General features: G+C 46.9%; 1 protein-coding gene across 6 annotated transcripts in view; it reads left to right on the forward strand.

The window, feature by feature from the left end:
• Tcf20 (transcription factor 20) overlaps positions 1 to 21,127 on the forward strand; it is a 153,682-nt gene extending 132,555 nt beyond the window's left edge. For 3 of the 6 annotated variants that reach the window (XM_087213790.1, XM_004845467.3, XM_021258853.2), the window contains exons 3-6: positions 4,555 to 4,648; positions 12,833 to 12,882; positions 13,865 to 13,992; positions 19,821 to 21,127. In XM_087213790.1, the coding sequence (XP_087069916.1) occupies positions 4,555 to 4,648; positions 12,833 to 12,882; positions 13,865 to 13,948 (228 nt within the window). In that variant the 3' untranslated portion in view covers positions 13,949 to 13,992; positions 19,821 to 21,127. Of the gene's footprint in view, positions 1 to 4,554; positions 4,649 to 12,832; positions 12,883 to 13,864; positions 13,993 to 19,820 lie in introns of those variants that run through there. The other 3 variants (XM_013072514.3, XR_002395240.2, XM_004845469.3) reach the window with 3 other exon arrangements.
• Positions 21,128 to 23,481: the final 2,354 nt, after the last annotated feature.

Raw genomic sequence — 23,481 nt, forward strand, 5'->3', positions numbered from 1 at the left:
CAAGCATGAGTGGAAGTGTGTGCAGTGCTGGGTGGAAGCCGTGGGGCAAAGTAGTGGCAGTGTGTGTGATTTGCAAGGCTTGCACAGGACTGATCACCATCGATATGCTAATAATCCTCTGACCCAATTGCTGCACTCTTGCTTGAGGCTGCTCTGAGATGCTCATTAAACAGTGTGATTATTCAGGTCGCCGTTACCTCTCAGAGGGAAGAGCTGCTTGGGAGTGAAGAGATACACAGAATCTCCCACGGAGCCCCCCTCCGAGAAGGATTAGATGGATGCTAGTTGATTCAGCCCCTGCAGTTTGCCACCTCAAGTCATCAAGCCCAACTTCTGAGCCAGTGATAAGTGCTAGCTAAAGGGTCAGCTTGGGCCTTTGTTTAAACTTGCCCAGAAACTAATAATACATTTCATAATTTATTTCTCAGGTTTACAGTATCATGACGTGCCAGGTTCTTTGTCAGAGTTGCTTGAAAATAGCTTTTATTCTCCTGCATAATAAATGAAAATTGCTGATTAAAAGATCATTCACTCTATCAGAAGTTTGGACATTTGCTTATTTGAAAATAATCTTGATTTAGAAACAACTGAACCCCACCCCCCACACTGTCTCTCAGTTGTGTAGGGAGCCACATTGGGTGGGTTCACCTCCCCCAGGAATGAATGGCATTAAAGTGGGAGTAGCAGTGTTGTCAGAAACCAAGGGCATTTCCCGTATGGGAGAATGAGAGCACATTGTTTCTTCAGGTAAAAAGTTAAAAATAAACATCTAATTGGAAATTATATGGGCATGGGAATTGATTTGGGAATAGAAGGGGAGAATAGATAGAGAAGATTTTATAGAGGTAAATTTTTCTATTCTGTCTTTGGCTCCTGACACATAGGAGGTACTTTTCAAATGTTGAATAGCCAAGTGAGTGAAGGGTACTAGAAGGCAGCAGATATGGTGTGAAGAATGTTGAACTTGAGGTCAGATGAAAAAAAGGCCGCAGTTCTAATTCTGGTACTCCCTAGCTATGTGATTTTTCAGCAGGGTCCTTTGCTTTAGCTTCTGTTTCTTCAGCTATGAAAAGGACATTGGAAACAGACCCAGCATTCCTCCTTGGGGATCTCAGGATCCCACAGTTGGCTTCACGAAAAGTGAGTGAAATTGTGGGTGTTCCCATGAGGGGAAATTTGTTACATTGGAGAATGTAGAAGGAAAATGAGCAGTCACTTCTCTCATGAGCTTCTGAGGAAATTCCCATGTATTAATTTTCTGTCATTTTCTTTTCATTGCCGTGGTGTCATACCACCACATACTGATATCTTCCAGTTCTGCAGGTTCAGAGGTCCCACTGAGCTAGAACTTGGGGGTTAACTGGTCTATGGTGCCTTGTGGCTCCAGGGAAGACTTTGTTTGCTTGCCTTTTGTAGCTTCTACAGCCACCTGTACTCCTTGGCTTGTGGCTTTCTCTTCCACCTTTAGAGCCAGCGCCCTCACATCTCTATGACCCTGCTTCCTAAAGCCTGCGACTCTGGGTCCCTCCAGAGAAGGGTCTTTGCTTTTTTGAGTTCCTGTGATCAGATTGAGCTTCTAGACAATCTAGCATACACTCCCCAACTTGAGACCTTGACTTAATTTTACCTGCAGAGTTAGTTTTGGAATGTAAAGTCTCAGGTTCTGGGGATTCAGATAGACCTTGTTCGGGAAATCATAATTCTGCTTCCCATATCCATAATGTGCAGGTTACCTTGTAGGGGACAGAAGTACAGTGGAGAAAGTACTAAATGGCTCTTCTGAAACCTGGAATCTAGTCTGTCATTGTATCTCTCTGAGTTTCTTTTGTATGCATCTAAACAGGGAGTTGAATTAGACCAGTGATTGTGAAGACGTGCTGTGCATCAGAATTAATGCAAGGGCTTGTTAACAGCCCTGTGTAGGGCTTAGCATCTGCATTTCCAGTAGGTTCCGGTGCTGTTGGCAGAGGGACCACACTCAGAACCACTGAACTAATCTATCTCTAAGGTACTTTCTCGAAGGTCTTAATACACCCTGTAGGGTCTTTCTCCTTTAGGTGCAATTTAGTAAGTTAATCATGCTTTTAATTGAAAGAAGCAAGCATCAGCCAGACAGGGTAGTGCACACCTGTAATCCCAGATACTTGAGAGGCTGAGGCAGAAGGATTGCAAGTGTGAGAGCAGCTGGGACAACTAAGGGAGACTTTGTTTCAAAAGAAACAAAATCAGAAAGGTTAAGGATGTAGCTCACTGCTCCTGAGTTCAGTCCCCAGTACTGCAAAAAAAAAAAAAGTAACAGCAGCAAGTATCATTTCATTGATGTAATTTCCTAGTGAGTGGCAAGTTTGCTTTTTATTCATGAAAAACATGGGACATGTGGTCTGTGGGCTGATTCAGAGCAGGTTGCTTTGAGAGCCCTGCAGGGGACAGAAATGCAGGTATTGAGGTAGGAAGGGAACTGACAGTCAGATCCCAGTTCCACATCTCTGTATATCAGTGTGATGACAAGGCAAGGCCCACTCTGCAGGTTGCTTTTCATGCAGGGGCCTTATACAGTATCTAGCTGTGTCTGGTATGTGGTCCTCTTGGGTCACATTACTAACACTCTCCATCCAGCCACTGTTCTAAACCTGGGTTAATGTGTCCAACCTTCCCAACATTTCTGGGAGGTGAGTGCTGTTACTCCCACATTTGCAGGTTCAGGGAACAAAGGTTAGGAATTTGGCCGGGCAGGGAAAGCTAGACAATGGTTGAGTTGCTTAGTAGGCAGTCACTTAGGTTCCAGACCCTGCACAGTTTTGTTGCTTTTAAGTGTCTTGTGCTGTAACAAGTCTGGACGTAGGTGATCCTGAGGTTGGTTAGTTTACTGCCCAGCAGTGTCACAGCAGGTCCAGGTCTCTCCACCTTGTCATTCTGCTGAGGCCTGCAGGTTGGCTTCGCATAAGATGGTTGCCGCATTTCCTGGTGTCCCCTACTCAGAGGGTGAGCAAGAAGATGACCCCTTCCTTCCTCTTGTCCCTCCGTTTTCCTACAGGCATTCCTACCAAAAATGCTTGGTGCACCCCTTTCTAAATGGCCACCATCAGTGAGCTATACCCCCCAGGCTGGGGAGGGCCTGAAGCAAGCCCTCCAGGTAGCTGACTGTTCGGGTTTCCTTCCTGAGAAAGAGGTTGCAGGGATAGCTGCTGACTGGTCAGAGGTTGGTGCTAAGCTCTTCAACCTGAAGGTGCCTTAGCCAGGGGGTAGATAGCCAGAGCTACTGGAGGTGCCATTGACTGTCCTTGGTTTACTCTAGGCCAAGTGATCACTTTCCTGGCAAGGGTGGGGGCACATGACATTTACTTCTTATCAGGACCCAAAGGGGTCTTGGTCTTTCAAGAGGAGGGTGGAGTTCTGGTCTTACAGTCCTCTTCCACCTCCTTTGTCTCTGGAGGAAGTTTTCCACTCTGACCTGAAACAACGTCCTTTCTTCTGGTACAGTAGGTGTCTGGTCTGTAAGCAGGGATGTTCCAAGCGTCCCCAGTGAATGAGTTAGTTCAAATCCATCACCACAGCTGTCCTGACACAGGGCAAGCACAGCTAGCAGGCTCCACTGTTGCTGGCATCCGTGTGGTTAACTGAGCATCGGTGTTCAGGGCCTGACCCAGCTCTAGTGAAACCACATAGGGAATATATTTATTTTTCATAGAAGCAAGAACCAGTATCTGTCTCCTGGGTGTGCCACCAGCTACCTGAAGAATCTGGGTCCTTCCTCAGTGGGCCCTCATGTGGTTGAATTTTATGAATGTGATTTTGGTTGGGACACGTATTTCCTATGTGACAGGATGAGCACTCATAGCAGCCACCTCATGGGGTGATAGAGATGTGCCCCACTTTGAGAAACCCTACCCATATAAGGAGGAGCGTTGCAATTACAGGATAATCTCTCACTTAGCCAGAGATTCATGGCAGGTTTCCTAGTGCATTTAAAATAGGATTCATGTATAAAAATACCACTCACATACAGGAGCCCATATTTTCTGAAAAGGGAAATATACTTGTATTGGGCATTTGGGGTAAGTAGATCAAAATAAAAATAAAATCTTATAAATACAAGAACTAGAAACCAAATTCTACTTTTAATTCTGAAAGATTTATATATATCTCTACTACCTTAACCCTCTCCTCCTACCCTAGATTTCCACAGCAAAAATAAACAGGCAGCTTCTTCAGACAGCTCACAGTGGCCAGAAGGAAATGAGCAGAAGAAGCATGCAAGTGGGTGGGCACCAGGGTGCTGCACTGTCTGGTGTGTTCAGCGCGTGCTATCTGCTATCGGGTCACTTACCTTGCCCCCAGAGTGTTCTTATCTGATTCAAGATCATTTGTGAAGCCCAGCCTTAAAATGTGTTGTTAGAGCCCTTCCTGTTGTGTGATCGATCACTGAACCGCCCATCCTGCCACCACGATTCCTCCAACTACAGAGACATGTGCTGAGGTCTGACTGATGAGTCCAGGGAAGGCCTGTGGGAGTGGTGGCTCTGGATACTGACATGCCTGACTTCTTCCTTTCAGAAATGCTCCCACTGCCAGGAGGCAGGCGCTACCCTGGGCTGCTACAACAAAGGCTGCTCCTTCCGATACCATTACCCATGTGCCATTGATGCAGGTGAGTTGGGACCACCCATCTTTATCCAGAGGGATAAGGCATGCAGTCTGATTCTCTGTTTATAATTCCTTTTATCTCTCCTAACCTCTTCTGTTTGTAAATTCTAAAAGAATGCAAAGAGGATAATACAAGGAAGTGGAATTCGGTAATTTATAAATAGTTTTATATATTTATCTAATTCACATGTGATTTGCATATTTAAATTTAAAGTTCAGTGACTTTTAGTATATTCAAGGAGTTGTACAACCATCACCCCAGATTTTACAGTTTCATCACCCTGTAAAGAAACTACTATTCACCGCCTGCTGCGCAAGTTCAAGGACCCGAGTTCGATCCCCGGTACCAAAAAATAAAAAATAATAATAATAATAATAGTAATAATAAAGAAACTCCTATTCATTAGTAGTCACTCACTTTCCTTTTCCTTCTTCTGCCCCCTGGCAACCACTAATCCACTTTCTGTAGATTTGCCAGTTCTGAACATGCTTATTTTTTAAGGTAGGGTCTCCATATGTAGTCCTGCCTTACCCTCAGCCTCCCAAGTGCTGGGATTACAGACATGTGCCACCATGTCCAGCAGGACATTTCATGTAAACAGAATCCTATGATATGTGGCCTTTTGTAACTGAATTCTTTCACTTACCGTATTTTAAAGATTCATTCGTGTTGTAGTATGAATTAGTACCTTATTTTCAATTTCTAAATAATACTTTATCGTGAAGCATATACCATGATTCATCCGTTCATCTGTTGGTGGACACTTGTTGACTATAACAAGTAATGCTGCTATAGAACATTCACATATAAGTCTTTGTGTGGACATACGGTTTCAGTTCTCTTGGCTGTATACCCAAGAAGAGGAATTGCTGGATCATGTGGTGACTCCACATTTAACCTTTTGAGGGGCTGCCAGACTTTTTCAAAAGTGGATGGATGCTCCATTTTGCCTTCACACCACAGTGTATTAGGATTCCAGTTTCTGAACGTCCCCATTTATAGGTGTTATTCTCTGCCTTTATTATTGTTGTTACTGTTATAGCTGGCCTGGTAGATATGAAATGGTACCTCATTGTGATTTTGTTATTTCTCTGATAGCTAATAATGTTGCACATCTTTTCATGTTCATTGGCCAGTTGTATACCTTGGGATAGGAGAAATGCTGATCCAGATCTTTTGCCCATTGTTAATTCGAGTTGTCTTTTTATTGCTGAGTTTAAAGAATTCTTTGCATTTCTGGATACAGGCTTGCTATCACATATTTGGCTTGCAAATATTTTCTCTGATTCTGTGACTTTTCACTTTTTTGATGATGTTCTCCAAAGCACAAAAATTTTAATTTTGATGAAGTCTAATGTATTTTTTACTTTGTTTCATGTGCTTTTGGTGTCACGTCAAAGAAACCATTGGGCCAGGGATTTACCTCAGTGGCACCGCACCCCTGAGTTCCATCCCGGGTACTGCAAAAAGAAAAAGAAAAAAGAAACCATTGCCTAATCCAAGGTTCCAAAGATTTACACCAGTGTTTTTCCTAAGAGGTTTAGCTCTCACATTTAGGTCGGTCTTCACTCCACTTTAATTTTTGTGTTGTATGAAGGAGTCCACATTTTTTTTGTATGTAGATACTTACTTGTCCTAGCACCATTTGTAAAAAAGGATTGTCCTTTTTTCATTGAATGATCTTGGCATCTTTGTTGAAAAATCATTTGGCCATTGATATGCAGACTTATTTCTGCCTGTCTTGATTCCGAAAGCTCTGTAGTAGAGTTTGAAGTTGGGAAATGTGAGTTTACCAATGTGTTCCTTCTTCTGAAGGCTAGCTATTCTAGATCTCTTATCATTCAGTATGTACTTTAGGATCAGTTTACCCATTTTTGTTTAAAAGAAGGAGGGGTTATTGAAATTTTGACAGAGATTACACTGAATCTGTAGATAAATCAGCAAATATTGTCATCTTAATAGCTTTGTGTCTTCTACTTCATGATCATGGAATGGTATTCAATTTAGGTCTGTAATTTTGTTTGACTGTTTTATAGTTTTCAGAGGATATGTTTTACACTTCTTTCATTAAATACATTCCTAAGTATTTTATTTTTAGTGTCGTTGTAATTGGAATTATTTTCTTAATTTCTCATGGTTCATTGTGAATACATAGAAATACAATGGATTTTTGTATATTGATCTTGTATGTTTCAACTTTGCTGAACTTGACTATGTGGTTGTAATAGTTTGTAGTGAATTTCTGTATACAAGATAATGATATCTATGAATAGAGATGGTTTTACTTCTTCCTTCCTGATCTGATGCCTTTTATTTATTTTTCCTGCCTAGTTGCCTCAGCTAGAACCTCCAGTAAAACTTTGAATAAACATGTTAAGAGCTGACATCCTTATCTCGTTCCTGATTTGGGAAATACCAAGTGAGGCACAGTGGTACACACCTGTAATCTCAGCTACTTGGGAGGCTAAGGTGTAGAAGGATCTCAAGTTTGAAGTCAGCCTGGGCAACTAAGTAGGATCCTGTCTCAAAATAAAAAATAAAAAGGGCTGAGGATATAGCTTAATGGCAAAAGGGCCCCTGGGTTCAATATCCAGTACTGCCAATAAATGCATGAATGAATGAAAGAATGTGTGTGTGTATGTGGGTGTGTTTGTTTATATATGGTATAGCTGTACATATGTGTTCTTGATACATCTGAGGGAGCTCCAGTCTAGTCCCAGTTTGTAGGGTGTTTTTATCACAAAGAGCTGTGTGTGAAATTGGAAAAACTAGTCTTGTGCTGCTCACCATCTACTCCATGCATCTTTTCTCTAAATACCAAGCAACCCTCCAGGGACACAGCCTGGTGTCCCACAGTTGAGCTTAGTTTTAACACTAACCAGAGTTTGTGCAGATTCCACAAATTAAGGGCTCGGTCTCACACTGCCTCTCACTTTAGACACCAGTCTCAAGTCCCAGGTTGTGACCAGTGCTTCTGAATGACCAGCTGTACTCACAGTTCCCAGGACTCCCTCCTTGGGTTTGATAAATGTGCTAGGGCCTTTCACAAAACCCTAGGAAACAGTTACTTTTGTTTACCCATTTATTATAAGGGATACAAGTGAAGAGCCTGACAGAAGAGATGAACAGGCATGTAGGAGGGGCACAGTGTTTCCATGCCCTCGAAGGTGCACCACCCTCAGGGGCACCTCCGCATGTTCAGCAACCTGGACATTCCTTGAACACTATAGTTCAGGGATTTTCACAGAGGGTTCATCACATAGACAGGATTGACTGTTAACTCCATCTCCAGCCTCTGTCCCCTCTCCACAGAATCAGGGGAGGAGCTGGAAGTCCTAAGCATGCGGCCTGGGCCTGCTGGTGATGAGCAGCACACCACACACACGCACGCACATACAAATTGCCTCCTTAGAACTGAAGACACTCCTACACCAAGTAAATTCCAAGGGATTAAGGAACTGTGGGTCAGAAACCCAAGATTCTCCTAGCACCCCTAAGGTTTTGTGTCATAGCACTGTGACATTTCATCTGTTGAGATGGAGCAGCTGGTATGTTTTGCAAAGTGATAGCTGCTGAAAGAAGCCTCCTGTGTGGAAGGTATGGTCCAACAAGCCACACAGAGGGTTCTAGTTCTGGTTCAGCATCCACACTCTGGGGAAAGTACCCTGTTCGCTAGACTTCAGTCTCTTCAGTGGCTTGTTTTCTCCCGGTTACTTTCTGAGCATCGAGTATATGTAAGACCTTTCATGTCATTTGGGTCTTGGACTGTCCTGTTAACTTTCTTGCCCCAAGTGCTTCCATGATGAGTATGGACATTCTTTTACCCTAGATTGTGATTCAGCACATTCTTTAGTAGTACAGCTGTTAAACCCTCTCTCAGGAGCCAACCAGTGGTCCTTTCTCATTTTCATTGTATTGCCCCACTTCCTTCAGAATGTTTGTTCTATTTATCTTTTTCTACTTGAAGCTTTTTAAGTGAGGAGTTAAAGTGTTAAATTGGGGATGATTATTCATTTTATATGGGGAATCTTGTAAGAATTGACTCTCCCTGTGGCTTGGCAAGCAGTAGTCTCCTGCAGTGAGGCTCTGTTCAGAAACTTTAGGCTCTAAGAGCAGCCAGGCAGGGGACCACACCCTAGCCTGGGTACATCCTGTGGGCACACTGAGGCACTAGCTGTGTCAGCAGCCAGGCTCACAGCAACAAGGCCGACCTCAAATGCTGCCATCTGCTCCTGCTGCCATGCTGCCTCCTGGTAGTTTCTGCAAGGATGAAGCGTGCTGCTTGGTGAAACTTTTTGTGATGATAGAAACATTTTAGATTTGCATACTCCATTATCATAGCCATAGCCAGCTGTGACTGTTGAGCACTCAAAATGTGGCTAGTGGGACTGAGGAAATGAATTTTTTTAAAACCTAGATTCAAGTGGCCATGCGTATGTGGCTTGTGACTGGACAGCACAGTCTTAGAGCCACCTTGCTGACAACCAGCAGTCTTATTGGGATTCTTCAGAGAGGATGAGGAAGGCGGTGGGAATATCATGTCCCTCCCCACCAGCTGGAGGACATAGGACCTCTCTTCATTAGCTGAGAGTCAATAAGCAAATGGTACCTGTCCCTTTCTGTTCCAGCCTGTCCTGTGTGCCTGCCCAGTTAAGTTGGTAAGATCTCTCTTTAACAGAAAGAACTTGGTGGCAAAGTATCAGGCCAAGGTCTTAGCCCTTGGCTTCACTGCCTCAACTGCTGTACTCTGCGTCTTTGAGTGGGACCAGAGAAGTAGCTTCACAAGGGCCATGTCACAGGTCTTTTGGTCTTGTTAGTGACCCAGGTACAAGGACTCAGAGGCCTGCACTGTTCTGTGGGGATGGGTGCTTGTGTTTAGTCCACTTTCCTGGGATTTCTGTCTTATGTGATGCATGTTACATCCAGGAAAGGCATTCATTGATTGACTTCTTTCTAATAATAAGCAAGAGAAGTCCCTGGGTTTAAGAAACCCTAATCTCAGGCCAGGGATGTAGCTCAGGGGCACAGCACTTAGCAAGGCCCTCAGTTCGATTTCCAGTACCAAAAAAAAAAAAAAAGAAAGAAATAGAGAGAGAGACAGACAGACCCCAATCTCTTAGTGAGTAAGGAGCAGTTAAACATTTTCATGTCTGCCTTGCTGTGAACTGCCCAAACCTTTAAAGAGCTGTTGATATCTCGGGGAAAAGTTTTATTGCTGGAATGTCTCCATGGAAACATAATCTTTTTCCTGAGAATCTGTAGCTCCTGCACCTTTCCCAGCCTGACATTCGTCCTGGTTTCTGACATTAACTATTAGTGCTATAATGTCACAGGCACAGGATTTGGCTCCAGGTAGAGGATGCAGTAATAAGAATATGAGCTTTGATTTTTTAAAAAAAATTTTTAATGTATTTAATACAATGAGCCATAGCAATTAAGACAGAAAGAAAAAAGGGCTATGGTAGCTCATTAATAATTCTTCTGTGCATGAAGAATCTTGTCTGGAAGGGAGTTTTCTTTTACTCTCATGAAGAAAACACAGCTGGGAATTCGACTCGCTGCAGCCACCTTCTCAGCAGCATTTGGAAGCTGCTCTTTCTGTTTCAGACTTTGATCTTTCAGTAGTGGGTCACAGTCCTGGATAAGTCATGCAGAACGCTAAAGGTCTGCCCTCCTCCCGCCCCACCTCCAGAAAGCAGCCCCTTATTCCCCTCCATATGCTCCAGGAGCTTCTGCCCACCCTGCACAGCAGTGATACAGGATGACAACAGCTCTCAGGTCAATAGTAGCTGAGCCCAAGACAGTGTCTGATGCCCAGCAGATCCTCAGGACAATTCTTGGTTCTCTCATCTCATCTTTGAGGTCGCCATTTTCAGCCCAGGTTGATAGGCAAGTATCTGAAGCTATTTTTGGAGCTTGTTACAAGGAGCTCCCGTAAAGTCTACCTGACATAAGCTGAGAGAGAAATGATATCGTGTGCCCTCCTGGGGGGCTGACTTTGTTTCTGGAAGCCATCTTGTTAATGAGAGCCTTGGGAGTCTTTCCCAGCTTGTCTGATGATCCATTGAGCTATTTGTTTTTTACTTCATTCTGTGGCAATGCTGATCAGGCCCTCTGCATTGTAGGGTAGTTGGGCCTCAGAGAAACCAGATCAGGAGACTGGCTCCCTGGTCATGAAATAGATGCTGTGTCACAGGTGTCTGTCACAGCCCTCAGAAGAGATCTCACCGCTCTGCCTCCTGCTCTTTGTGCTTGTCCTCAAAGGTCCTGGCTGGAGGTGGCAGAGGCTCCCTGTGCCCTTCCCTTCTAGGGTTTAGCGCTCTCTAGCTGTGTTAGAGATGCCTGCCAGGGACAAAATTGCAGCTCCTGACACCCTGTGGATCTGTGCGGGAAAGGAAGAGAGCTGTTGTCTGTGTGGTGTTCCTGCACGGGCAGAGGTGGGCACCGTCTCTGGCAACTTCCAAAAGAACCTGGCACTAGTTCTAAGTTGTCCCAGATGTGTATGTATATTCTTTTCTGCTTTAATTCATGGAAGGCGTTTCCTAGCTTTGTATGTATTTATCAATGGTCCATGGCAGCAGGTCACTCTTCTGTGGCTCTGAGGGGAACTGAGCCACTTGTGCCTTTCCGATGGCACCCTTTACCACAAACACGGCTCCCACCCTCTGCTCTCTAAACCTTGTGGCATCAGGTGGCCAGCTTCACCAAGCTGCACTGTTGCTCTTTGGCCTGGACCGGAGGCTACCAGTGCAGCGCTGCCAGAGCCCAGGTGAGGAGACATTGCTTCCCTGAGCTCCAGTTGTCTGTCTCCTGCTGTTCATAAACTCTCTGGCAGATTGGAGCAACAGGAGTCTTGGTCACGCTATGTACTTGTGGGTTTTAAATTAACACATTTCACTTCATTTACCACTAAGCGAGTTGCCTGCTGGGGGAGGGGCCTGGAGGTTAGTGATGACTGGCTGGCCTCCTGGGCCTGGGAGCAGAGAGGCTGCTGCTCGCACCTGACATAGATGAGGACTCTGAAGGCAGGTCGGGATGGGGTGAGCCATACTAGGAAAGTGTCTTTTGGGGTTTATTCAGGATACTGGGAAACTGAAAAGTTCTCATTTATATGCTCCTTTGCTTATTACTATTTCACTTGAAATCTCTGGGTATACAGGCTAGTAAGCTGGATCTCAGCCTAAACTGGTTAAATTGCAAACCTAACAAGGGTAAGTACTATGGCTGCCTCCTGCCATGGTGCCGGGGAGCCTCTGAGAATGTGTGATCAATATTTATTAACATTCTGCCACCACGTCCTGCACCAGTGACCTGGCTGTCGGTCTGCAGGAGCTGTGGTGTGCAGAGTGAGCTCATTAATTAGATTTCCTCACTCTGCTCCGTGCACCAGCCTTGTGCCACGGAGCTCCACTCACCTGGAGGCAGATGCTCCTTGCTGGTGTTGAGAGTGCTGTCACTGTGTTCAAAGCTGGGATGCGTCACACCTCCCACCATCCCACCCGGGATTAAAAGCACCCTCATGGGATTTCACCTTCCTCTGAAGTGTTCAGTGTGAATTCTGTGCTTGGGTCAGGAGTGCCTCCTGTTTTCTGCAGGGGATGTGGGGTGCAGTGACGGCAGGGCTCTGAGCCTGGCCCCCTATCTATCTCAACTCCTGGGCTCTGAACAGAAAAGGAAAGGTACCTAGAGTGGGGTTGGCCTGGAACTCGGATTGTTAAAGTAGCATCTTTGGGAGATTGTCTCTGATTGATTGTTAAATATGATGTCATCAAAGAAATAAAAAATAAACATTTAAGTGACCTGTAACCTTCCTACCCACAGAATCACTGTTATATTTTGCTGGATTTTCTGTCATTCTCTCTTTAATCCATACAAAACATCTTAATGAAATCAGGAATACTTACATATCTGTATGTCCTAGTTGTTCAAACAGTTTGGCATCATGAGTGTTCACCCATACCATTAACTATTTCAAACTCTTAAATTTTTAAGTGATTGGTACTGCATCATGATATGGTACCACATAGTTTATTTGGTGTGCTAATGTTTTTGTATTAGAAACTACAGCTTGAGGACCCTTTGCCTCCATGTCTGATGCTGTCAGTCCTAGACTAGACTGCACAGCAACACAGATTTGCCGGTGCCAGCCCGTACAGGCTTCATTGACTGTCCCCTTCTGTCTTGCAGATTGTTTGCTACATGAGGAGAACTTCTCGGTGAGGTGCCCTAAGCACAAGGTGAGCCAGAGGCCAGAGGAGCCCTCATTCCCAGCAGGGCTGGGGTTTGAGGATGCCTTCTCCCAGAAGACCTAAAGCCCTGCTTTGGAAGACCTCACCGTGCCCATCCCCACCTGCACCTTGGGCTGCTGCCCTGCTTCTGGCCCCAGGAGGGTGGAGAGGCACGGTCCTAAGGACAGGCCTAGGGGCCTGCACCCTGTGTGGTTTGAGGGGGCTGCAGGCAATGTATGGGTTTGTTTTTGAAGGGGCTTTTTGTTCATTCAGAAACATTAGATCAAACTTGATAGATTACTGATTTCCACTTTAGTTTCATAGAACTCCAGTTCACAGGTTGAGCTGGTGAGATGAGTGCTAGGCCTGGTAGGAAGCAGAGATATTTTCCAAGATTTAGGGGGGAAAAAAAAGTTGACTCTGGGCTTTGGGGAAATTGGCAGTCTCATTCAGGCTGTAGAGCTGCAGAGGCAGCCCACCCCCTGCCCCACCTCCACATTTGTTTAGGAGATGGTCTGTTGGGAAAGGTGGACCACAAGGAGGTGACTGTTCGGAGATGCCATGGTGGGCGGGGTGGAGCCGCTGCCATCTGATGTTTCTTGGAATGGCCAACTGGTTGGCTGAGGTCACAGTGACACCTGGTGGTCAGTGGCTGCTCACAGACTTGAGTTCCAATTGGGTCCAGAAAGTACTAGAAAGAGGTTACCTGGAGGTCTGTCCTGAAAGCGTTCCTGAAAGATGCTTATGCTTTTAAAAAATTATTCCCAGAGGTGGGTTATAGGGTCTAACAGTATTCTCTTTATGTTTACTTAGGGTCAGATTTTTGCCTCAGAAACCTTGTCTGAGTGTCTCCTGTGTGTCATTCAATACTGACTCTCCTTTTTCTTCCTTTTTCATGTGCTGTTCCTGTCCTTGCCTCTGCCTTCCCTGACTCCCACACTCCATTCCTCTGTCCCTCTGTCTGGCCTCCTCGTGGCTTTGCCGGCATCAGCCTCCCCTTCCGTGCCCTCTCCCCCACTTGCAGAACAAGACCGAGAAAGGCAGCCTCAGCACAGAGCAGTCGGAGCGGGGGTGAGGGGGGCAGTGTGCGCGTGGGAATGGAGAGGACAGCAAGCACAGGTGAGTCGGGGCCACCCAGGCTCCCACCACCACCCCTGCCCGGCCCAGAAGGTGTGGGGGCCTCAACACCACCAGCATTTAGTCACGGGGATCGCTGATGCCAAGTGGCTAAATCCGTTTTCCATTTTTTACTTAGCTCCCTGGGATGTCTGTGGGCAGGTGGAGATAGAGGCTTCAAAACTGTCCTGGTGGGGATTCAGGGAACTCTTCCTGAAGGTCAGCCTTTGGGGCAGAGCTTGCAAGTAGTCCCCGCAGTAGTCCTGAAGGCACAGTGTGACAACATCTAGGATAAGCCCCTGGGCCAGGAGCTTCTGCCCTCCCCCTGCTCTTCCCTCTGTCTCAGAGAAGGTTCTAGCCTAAGGTCTCTTCTTTTTAATTGACTGCATTTCTATAAAGCTTTCAGTGTGTTTTTCTTTGAAAAATAGAAAATTCTCCAAGTTTTCTTATGTGAAATTTTCATCCCCCAATACCACAAAGGATTCCTTTTTGAAAAAATACAAAGGGAAGGAAAATCCTTTCAGAGATGTAGTAGACTTTGGCATCCTATTTAATTTTACTCTTCAAAATCTAGAGAGATTGTGCAGCTCTGTTGTGAGCATGTGGGAGCATGTGGCCGGGCTGTCAGGGCATGTGCCCTGGAGGACAGGATTACAGGACTTGGGGACCTAGAAGCAGGCAGCCTGCTGTTTCCCATGCTTGCTTCTTCATCCTCCCTGCCCTACATAACCACTGAGGGAGGAGGGAAAATAGGGTGAAGAGAAGAGAAACAGATATGACTGTGGCACTCACTGCTGCAGGCTGGGGGCCTGCCTTTGAAAACACTCAGAAGTGTTCTCTGATGGCTTATTTCTCTCCAGTTGAGGGACTTCTGTGTGAACTCCATTCCCCCAGCATCGATGTTGTGGAGCCCTGACTCCTCTGTGGACTGTGGACTTCCCCATACTGACTTCTGGGAGGGCCCTGCCTTTCTGTGGAACACTCAACAGTAATTTGAGGGGAAGTCAATTCATCTCAGGATGTGGTGGCTGTCCTCTGAAAAGCTGTTTCCTAGGCGGCTCCCAGCACTGCCCTTGGGGAGGCCCCTGTAGGCTAGAAGGGATGGTGGGTGTTTTGCTGCAATGCATTTCCCGGGTCTTCCAGGTCTTGCCAATGTAGGGCACAGAGCAGGGCAGGAGAGAGGGTGGAAGCTGTTTCCTGTGTTCTTGTGTCACAAGAACCGAATGAATAAATGGAGCCCCAAGGGTCATCATCATGGGCTACTGCACTGCCAGCACTGCTGGGCCACCCTGCCTGCTTACACTCCTGCCCCTGTGTCAGCCCCCAGGGCAGGGCTGCAGTGTGGGTGGGTTTTGGAGAGCTGTTTGCCTTGGCCCTTCTACATGCCCCTGGGCTTGAGTGTCTGTGCCTCCACTCTTTATCATTAGAGTGGAGCTCTATAGGGGGCCACAGGGCGTATTCTTGAAATGTGAGCTGGAAGGCTGGGCAGGAAGAGAACCGGTTATTGTTGGGTGCTTTTTGGTTTTTACCTGAATTGCTGCCTGTGTTAGAGAAAGTGTGGGCCCCCATAGGCAGCTCTCTTAGGGATTTGGGACATTGTCTCTGGTCATCCTTCGGGCTCTCCCAAGCAGAATAGTCAGGTCTCAAGAAGAATAGTAAACTGCATCCTCCTTCCTCCCAGGCTGGAGCATGGCTTGACCCATCACATAGGGAGACTTCACGTCTGCTGAGGTCAAGGGAAAGGGCAGACACACTGCATTTAGTCTTATCTTTCTGGAATGTTCTCTTCACATGCAGTTCCCAGAGGCAAATTCTTTTTCCTCAGTTTCTCAGTTCAGGGAAGTAACATTAAGGGCTGTCACCATCCTCCAGGCCCAGGGTGAGCCATAGGATTGTGTGGAAGTCCCAGTCCTCAGGGACAGAAACACACCCCTATCTAAGCATGTATCTTGGGCCTATTCAGCGTTCAGAGAGTCACCACTATTGAGAACCCAGACAAACGGAGAAAAGACCAGATGTGCATATGTATCCTGCCTCCTGGTAACCCACTTCCTCACCAGTGGTCTGCAGAGTGCTGTGTGATAGGGGTTAGGCTTCAGGTTCTTCTCTAAAAAGGAAAATAACAATGCCAACCAGGTGAGGATTCAGCCAGGCCTCAGCAAGTGCTGGGCATGCAGCTGCTGTGCTAGGCTGCGAGTTTCTTGGAGCTTTAACTGGAGGGGTAAATGTAGCCTCTGGGACCCAGTACCCACCCTGTCTTTCAGCAAATAAATACCCTACCCTGGGGGCTAGGAAATGCTGCCTGCCCCCAGGCCCCAGTATGTGGGATAGCTGGCCAGGAAACGCCACCAAGGAAATGACCAGGATAGCAGTCTGGTGGTCCTGCAGTTGACCACTATATCCCCTCACTGAGATTGTTCTTTCTCTGGCTTCATTGTGCCTGGTGCCCAAGGGACTTTGAAGCAGCATCCTTGTGCCTGGCTTTCCTTGTCAAGGTAGTAAACGAGAAGGCCCCTCGCTTCCCTGCTGGTCACTATGATCAATGGATGAGGAGTGTCGTGGGGCTGATGCTGTGTCCTGGGTGCAAGAGGGTGCCAGCCACTCACAGGCCCACACATAGCCATCCAGCCCATCTGCAGATAAAGGAGGGCTCTCTGGACCTCTTGATGCCCCAGGCCTGTTTAGGGAAGCCCTGGGGTTACAGTTTCAGCACAGAACCCGAGTCTGTCCTGTCTCCCTGCTGATGCCAGCCCATCCTTGTGCTGCACCTGTGGAGGCCACCTGCTCTGCCTGAACCCGTGCCTCGAAGTAGCAGGTGCAGTCACCAGCAGACTTGCCTCAGTCCTGTCTTCTCTTTAGAGACACAGCCAGTCTCCTTAGACGTGCTGGTCACAGTTAGAATAAAGTCCAGGCTCCTGGTCTTACGTCTGCAAGACTCTCCTGGCTGCTCTTGCCTGCCCGGAGGCCGAGCTGCCTCCTGGGCTTTGGTGAGTGAATGTCGTCTCACCTCCTAGGCCTCAGCTTCAAGGTCATTCCCTCAGCGAAGCCCTTCTAAGTCCTATTTAAATTGCCCTCCCCCGCCCGCCCTCCAGCCTTCCTAGAATCAGCACAGTTTCAGTGTGCACTTGTTTGACCAGAAGCTCTTTGAAGGCCAGGGCCACCACTGCAGCATTACAGCCCAGTCCAGAGCAAGGCCCCAGGGGCATTGTTCCTGTTAATGGGGTGAGTGTATCACAGAGAGAAAAGGTCTCTTTGAACCTGACTTTTTGCCAGACCCCCAGTCAGAATTCAATTTCCCTCCACCCTCTCCGTCGGAAGCACGTGTCTGTTCTAGAGCTGAAGAGGCAGCCCCAGGTGGGTCCTGGCAGGGCTAGATGTGTTGAGCTGGTGGATGCCTGCTGGTGTGAAGAGAGGTGGCATAGAGTCTGGCATGGAAGGATACAAAGGACCCTTTGAGGGTCAGGCCACACGGTGGGTGGTGGAGCCCAGGGGAGTGAGGTGGTGTGAAGGAGCATGGGGCATCTTTGGCCCAAGAGGAAGCCCTGTGACTGCAGCTCAGCATTTTGATGCCTTCACACATCCTCAGTGTGGAGTGAGCTCACAAGGCCCAGACACACACTATGGGCCCAGCCATCCCCTCTCAGCCAGATCCCATGTGGTGGGACCCAGCCCTGGGGCCCAGTCAGAAGGACTTTGCTGGCTGTAAGCCCCAGTCCCACCTCAAACAGCCATGATGCTTTGGTTACCAGTGTCATTTCCCTGAGCTCCAATTTCCTCATCTTGAAGATGGGGTCAGGTGTCTCGGTGTTAGCATGAAATGATGTCTGTGAAGAAGTGGTAGATTTTCTTCCCTTGCTATTCGCTCTACTGTAAGAATGGTTTTTTGTTTTTTGGTACTGGGGATCGAACTCAAGACCTTGCACTTGTAAGGGAGGTGCAGTGCCACTGAGCTAAATCCCCGGCCCAAGAAGAGTTTTTAAAAAGTAACTGGAGAAGTCAGGATATCATGTGTTTGGGCCAGCCTAATCCGTGGCCAGCAGCACATAGAACCAACAGGCCAGGCAGATGCTGGGCACCAAGCCAGGTATAGTGGTGCACACCTGAAATCCCAGCACTCAGGAGGCTGAGTCAGGAGGATTCCCACAAGTTCAAGGCCAACCTGAACTTTATGGTGAGAACCGTGACTCAAAAAACACCCCAAAAGGGCCAGGGATTTAGCTCAGTGGTTTTGCTGCCTGCTGTGCAAGCGCAAGGACCCGAGATCGATCCCCGGTATCAAAAAAAAAAAAACCCAAAAGATGCTGGGAACCAAGATGTGCCTCATTCTGAGATTGAGGAGTGCTGTATGGCTCTACTCTGAGTAGTGAGCAAGATTAGGGTGCAGGCCCAAGCAGAACCTCACAAGGTTGTGTGGGCATCTGGCCTCAGTTCACATGGCCTCCTGCACCACAGCTAGCTCCGATTGTTCTGGTGAGGCATCCACGAGCTCAGCCCCCCGCCATTTCCAAAGGGCCTCTGATTTTTGAAAGTAAGGATGTTGTTCAGTGCCACTTCTCTCCCTAGCCACAGGAAAGCCAGGAAGGCAGTGAAGAATCTCCCTGGGCTGGCTGGTGGGAAGGGGTTGCAGTTGGGGGGCATGGAGTGTGGGGCTGGAGTGACCTCTGGGACCCAGGGCCAAGGGAAGCCATGCTGTGCTGTGTACATTCTGAGAAGGACAGGACAGCTCCACCACAGGCCCGCATTCCTGGGGCCTGGCAGCTAGAGTGCTGTAGTTGATTTTCCGCTTGAGCATGCTGACACTATTGCTGTGTCTGAAGTGTCTTTCTGAGTGTGTTTTCTGCCGAGTAGTGAGGAGCTTTCTCCTAGCACGGGCAGCTGTATGTATGTGTGTTGAGTGTTGTGAGTTCTAAGCTCTTGAACACAGACCGGTCTTAATGGTTTCATGTGTTGAGATTACGGGAGCAGGAGAGGGACAGCCACCTGACTTTTTCTGAGGTTTATTCATTGGTGGGAGGGCATCAGAGAAGAGAGAGGACTAACTAAGGGAGTCTCGGACACTGTCACACCTGGCTACTGGTAAAACTTCTCTGGGCCAGCTCCTTGGGAGCTGTGGTCTCTGTGAACCCTTTGCACAGGAGATGCCTGTGAGGCATTCTTTGGGGCTTGGCCATCTGCTCTGTGTGCTCCCTTAGCACTACTGTCCTGAGCCTAGGCTGGAAGGAAGAGCAGCCCGGCAGCTGGGGAAAGGGGTCCTGAGGCGGCCAGAGGAGTAACAGGCTCCAGTCCAGTAAAGGGACTGAGACCTCCCCTGCCCACCGGAGACTCAGGAAAGAGTTGTTTATGTAAAGAACTGCCTGTATCAACTAGAGACAGCTGTGAAGTGGTCACAAGAAGCTGGACTATAACAGCACCCTCCACAGAGTGTCTGGGTGCTTTAGGTTCAGTCACAGCTGCATGCCATCAGCCATCTCTGTGAGGATGGAGCCTGCCACCAAGTCTGAGCCTAGCTGCAGAGCCTGCTTCTAGAGGTCAGGGAGTCCTCTCTTGCACTTCCGTGCACTGGGGTGTTGGACATGGCCTGAGGGCCCCCTGAATGGCCCCACACTGCTGACTTGGGTGACTGCTTCCTTTCACCATGTTCCAGGTCCAGAGTCCCACAGTGGTGCCAGCATCGGTCTTGATGTGCCTTGAGTTAGCTGAACATCTGCAGAGGGCTCAGAGCATGAGGTCCCCAACTGAAAGCTCCATCCGAGGGCCACTGTGGACCAGGGCCTCTGGTGACTGACTGAGTGCAGGGTCCCAGCACTCAGTGTCTGCTGCTTGTCTTCCAGGTTAGACTGTGGAGATGAGAAGTGGTAGACACTCGTGATGGAATGGAAATGTCCTACCGTCAGCCGCATCCCACCCCGCCCTGCCTCGCGTGCCTGCCCAGCCAGCACTTCCTTCCTACATTCTCACATCACTCAAACCAGTGACACCACAGGAAAGAAAGACCCAAGATGTTGGAATGGCTGTTTCCATGGATACAATCTCCATAGTGACAATGGGGGGAGGGGGAGGGTGGGTTGATAGGGAAGGGGGGAATAAAGGGAGGGATAAAAAATATATATATATAAATCTATTTTTAGTCTGGAAAGACTTTGTTTAAATGAAAGGTGCGCTATCCCTTTTGATTCTATTTTAAAATTATCTAGTTAACTCCAAATTTGTTCCAGTGACAGTGAAACTTAAATGTGAAATTGAACTGAACAAACTCATCTCATAAAGGATTGGGGGGTGGCTTTGATCTTCAACCTCTCACACCAATTCAGAGAACACTAGACTGTGGATGAAATGGACAGACAGGCCACACCCAGACCGTCCTTCTGTCAGTGACCTGTCTCAAGAGTGGGAAGGGTTTGGGGGCGGGAGTTGGGGGCAGGCCAGGTTGCCAGGAGTATGGAGGAGGGTGATGTTTAAACACAAAAATAAATTTTTTCCTTTCCAGAAACACTATTTATTTATTATTTTTAAAATTTTTATCTTTTGGGGGATAAAATTGGCAGATGTCCCAAGGTCATGGCTGTGTCCTGGGTTACTTGGCTGCTGAGATCCCTGTGGTTCCACCAGGTGGGGTAACAGTCCTACAGCAGCAGACCAAGTCAAGGGATGGGCCCACCTCTGTCCTCAGCACATTCCAGGCAGCAGTGCCCTGGCCCATGGGGACCCATGGAATGGAAGGAGGTCCAGCCCTCTGCCACAGGAACAGATGGTGATGGGAGGGATGTCAGTGTGAACCGTGTGGGTGGGTTAAACTGACCAGAAGCACCCACTTCACACTTCGTCTTTTTCCTTTCATTTTTATAATGGAAAAGGGGGGCTTCAGATAAACAGCCCCAGGGTTTGTGATTCTTTATGTTGTGTTTTGTTTTGTTTTGTAATTGTATAATTTTTAAATATCTTGAGTTTTAAAAAAAGAAAAACATACAAAAAAATCTTGTTAAGGCCTTAAGAAGGGGTTAGTGCATCTTTCAGGGGTCACTCTGCCATGGGGATAAAATAGCTGTTTCACAAACAGTTTTATTTAAAAAAAAAAAAAAAAAACTAAAAACAAAAAAATCAAAAAATCAAAAAAATAATAAACTTCATTTTAACCTTGTTTCCTTTTTTATTTACTATAAAATGAATGCGTCTCTTCCTTCTCCCATTCCAGCCCCCAAAGGTGTCTTTGGTTCTGCTCCAGAGGAGGCCACCCTCAAACCTGGTCCCTTTGGGCCCAAGCTTCTCAGAGTTCCAGGTGGCCCTTGCAGCGGGGCCTGGAACCAAACAAAACCCAGAGATCTCTTGCAGCACTTAGCTGTGCATGAGAATGGTAGAGTTACTTAAGCTGATATGAGGACATATTTCCGATGAACATTAATTTTAAAGATTATTAAAAAATAATGCAATGTTAATGGACTATTTTAGAGAACAGAAATATTGGAAGGAATGTTGTAAGGTAGAAATAAGCAATTATAAATGAGTGCTTGTATGCTTATCAATTTGGGGCTGCAGAAATGGCAGATTAATTTCATTTTAATGGCTCCATCAAGCAGTGTGGTCCATTTCTGATTTCACTCTGCCAGGATGGAGGCATGAGTGGGTGTGCCATGTTAGCTGCGGGACCGTGCATAGGCAGCTGAACAGGACCTGCATAGAAATGATGGTTTTCGAGCTCGTTGGCTTCCCATTCTGGTCTTGACGTGGCATTAACACAGTTAAAATGAAATTGATAGATTTCAGGTGTCAAGGGCTAAACCACAAAACTTGAAAAATGTGTATCTGGAGGAAACTATTTTCCTGACAGCAAATACTTCTTTGTCACTTTGCCTTTTATTCTTTTGTCCCTTTTGATTTGCTGAGGATGTGTGATCGCGGCCCTGTCTTGTGGTATTCGCCTCCTGACTCCAGGTTTCTGGCTTCTGCAGCATCTCCCAGAGCTTTTGGAGGTCAGTGTGTGTTTGTGTGTGTGTGTGTGTTTGTTGTAACACATTTTCTTTTTTAGAGCAGCCTTAGGTTCGCAGCAGTACTGAGTAGAAGATACAAGGAGATCCTGCCTACCCTGTTCCCCCACATGCACTGCCTTCCCTGCTATCAGTGTCCTCCCTAGCGGTACATTTGTTAGGACCAAGGAACAGATGTGGCGCCTCCTAATTGCCCCACAGGTCTGCAGTCTTTGTTAGGATACGTTCTTGGTGGCGTATATTTTGTGGGTTTGGACAAATTTATAAGCACATATATCTACCATTAGAGTCATACAGTGTATGTAGCCGGCCCTAAAACATCTCTTTCCACCTGTTCATCTCTTCCTCTGCCTGCTCCCTGGTGACCCCTGATCTTGTAATTGTCTTTGTAGGCTGGCCTTTTCCAGAATGTTGTGTAGTTGGAATCATACAATATGCAGCCTTTTTAGATTGGTTTATTTAGCCATATGCAATGATGGTTCCTTGGTTTAGAGTAATGTGTGATTATGCTGACTTGATAGCTCATTTCTTTCTACTGACAAATAATACTCTGTCTGGGTGCCCTACAGTCTGTCCTTCCACCTGCTGAAGGGCATCTTGGTTGACTCCAAATTTGGCAATTACCAGTTGCTATACAGGTTTTGATACGGACGTAAGTCTTCAGGTAAATACCAAGGAGCATAATTGCTGTTTTCTGTTTAATTTTGTAACAAACTGCCTTCTGAAGTAGGAGTACCATTTGCATCCCCACCAGCAATGAGTAAGAGATCCTGGTGCTCCACATCCTCACCAGGATTTTGTGATGTCACTGTTCTTGATCTCCATTCTAAAAGATGTGTAGTGGCTTAAAATAATTTTTAGTTTTAAAATTGTGGTAAAGAGCTGGGTGTGGTGGCGCACACCTGTAATTCCAGCACTCAGGAGACTGAGGCAGGAGGATTTCTGTGAGTTCAAGGCCAGCCAGCTCTACAAAGCAAGATCCTGTCTCAAAAACCAATAAACAATGAATGATTGATTAATAAATTGTAAAAACCATGCAATTTCTCATCTTACTTTGATGTTTAAGTAAATACTTTATTGGTATGGAGTGTATCGATAATGTTGTGCACCTGATCTCCAGAACTTTTTCATCCTGCAAAACTGAAACTGCCCATTCATTCAGCAGCTCCCCGGAGGCTGGTCCCCTGCCAACTCTAGCGCTTGTCTTTTTCTGCGGAGTATTCCACTGCCTATGTCCTCTTGCTCCGCCCAGTGCTGGCCTGCAGAACTGCAGAGCCATACTAACTCCAGGTAAGTTACAAGGTTACACACAGGTCCCCACTCCTTTCTGTCCCAGGGCAGACCTGGGATTTAGCTGTTTCCTTTCAGTGGTACAGCAGTGCCCAGCTGCGAGCAGGACAAGGGCTGGATCAAAATGCTCAAACCTTCCTGCCCTTCCTGACTACCAGCTGCTTCAGGTCCCTGGTTTCTGGAATGGTTACAGTGGTATTCGGTTATACAGGCCTCTCAG

Source organism: Heterocephalus glaber, unplaced genomic scaffold, assembly GCF_053883595.1.
Source record: "Heterocephalus glaber isolate CG9 unplaced genomic scaffold, H.glaber_assembly_v1.0 deba00001444, whole genome shotgun sequence".
Lineage (NCBI taxonomy): Eukaryota > Metazoa > Chordata > Mammalia > Rodentia > Bathyergidae > Heterocephalus > Heterocephalus glaber.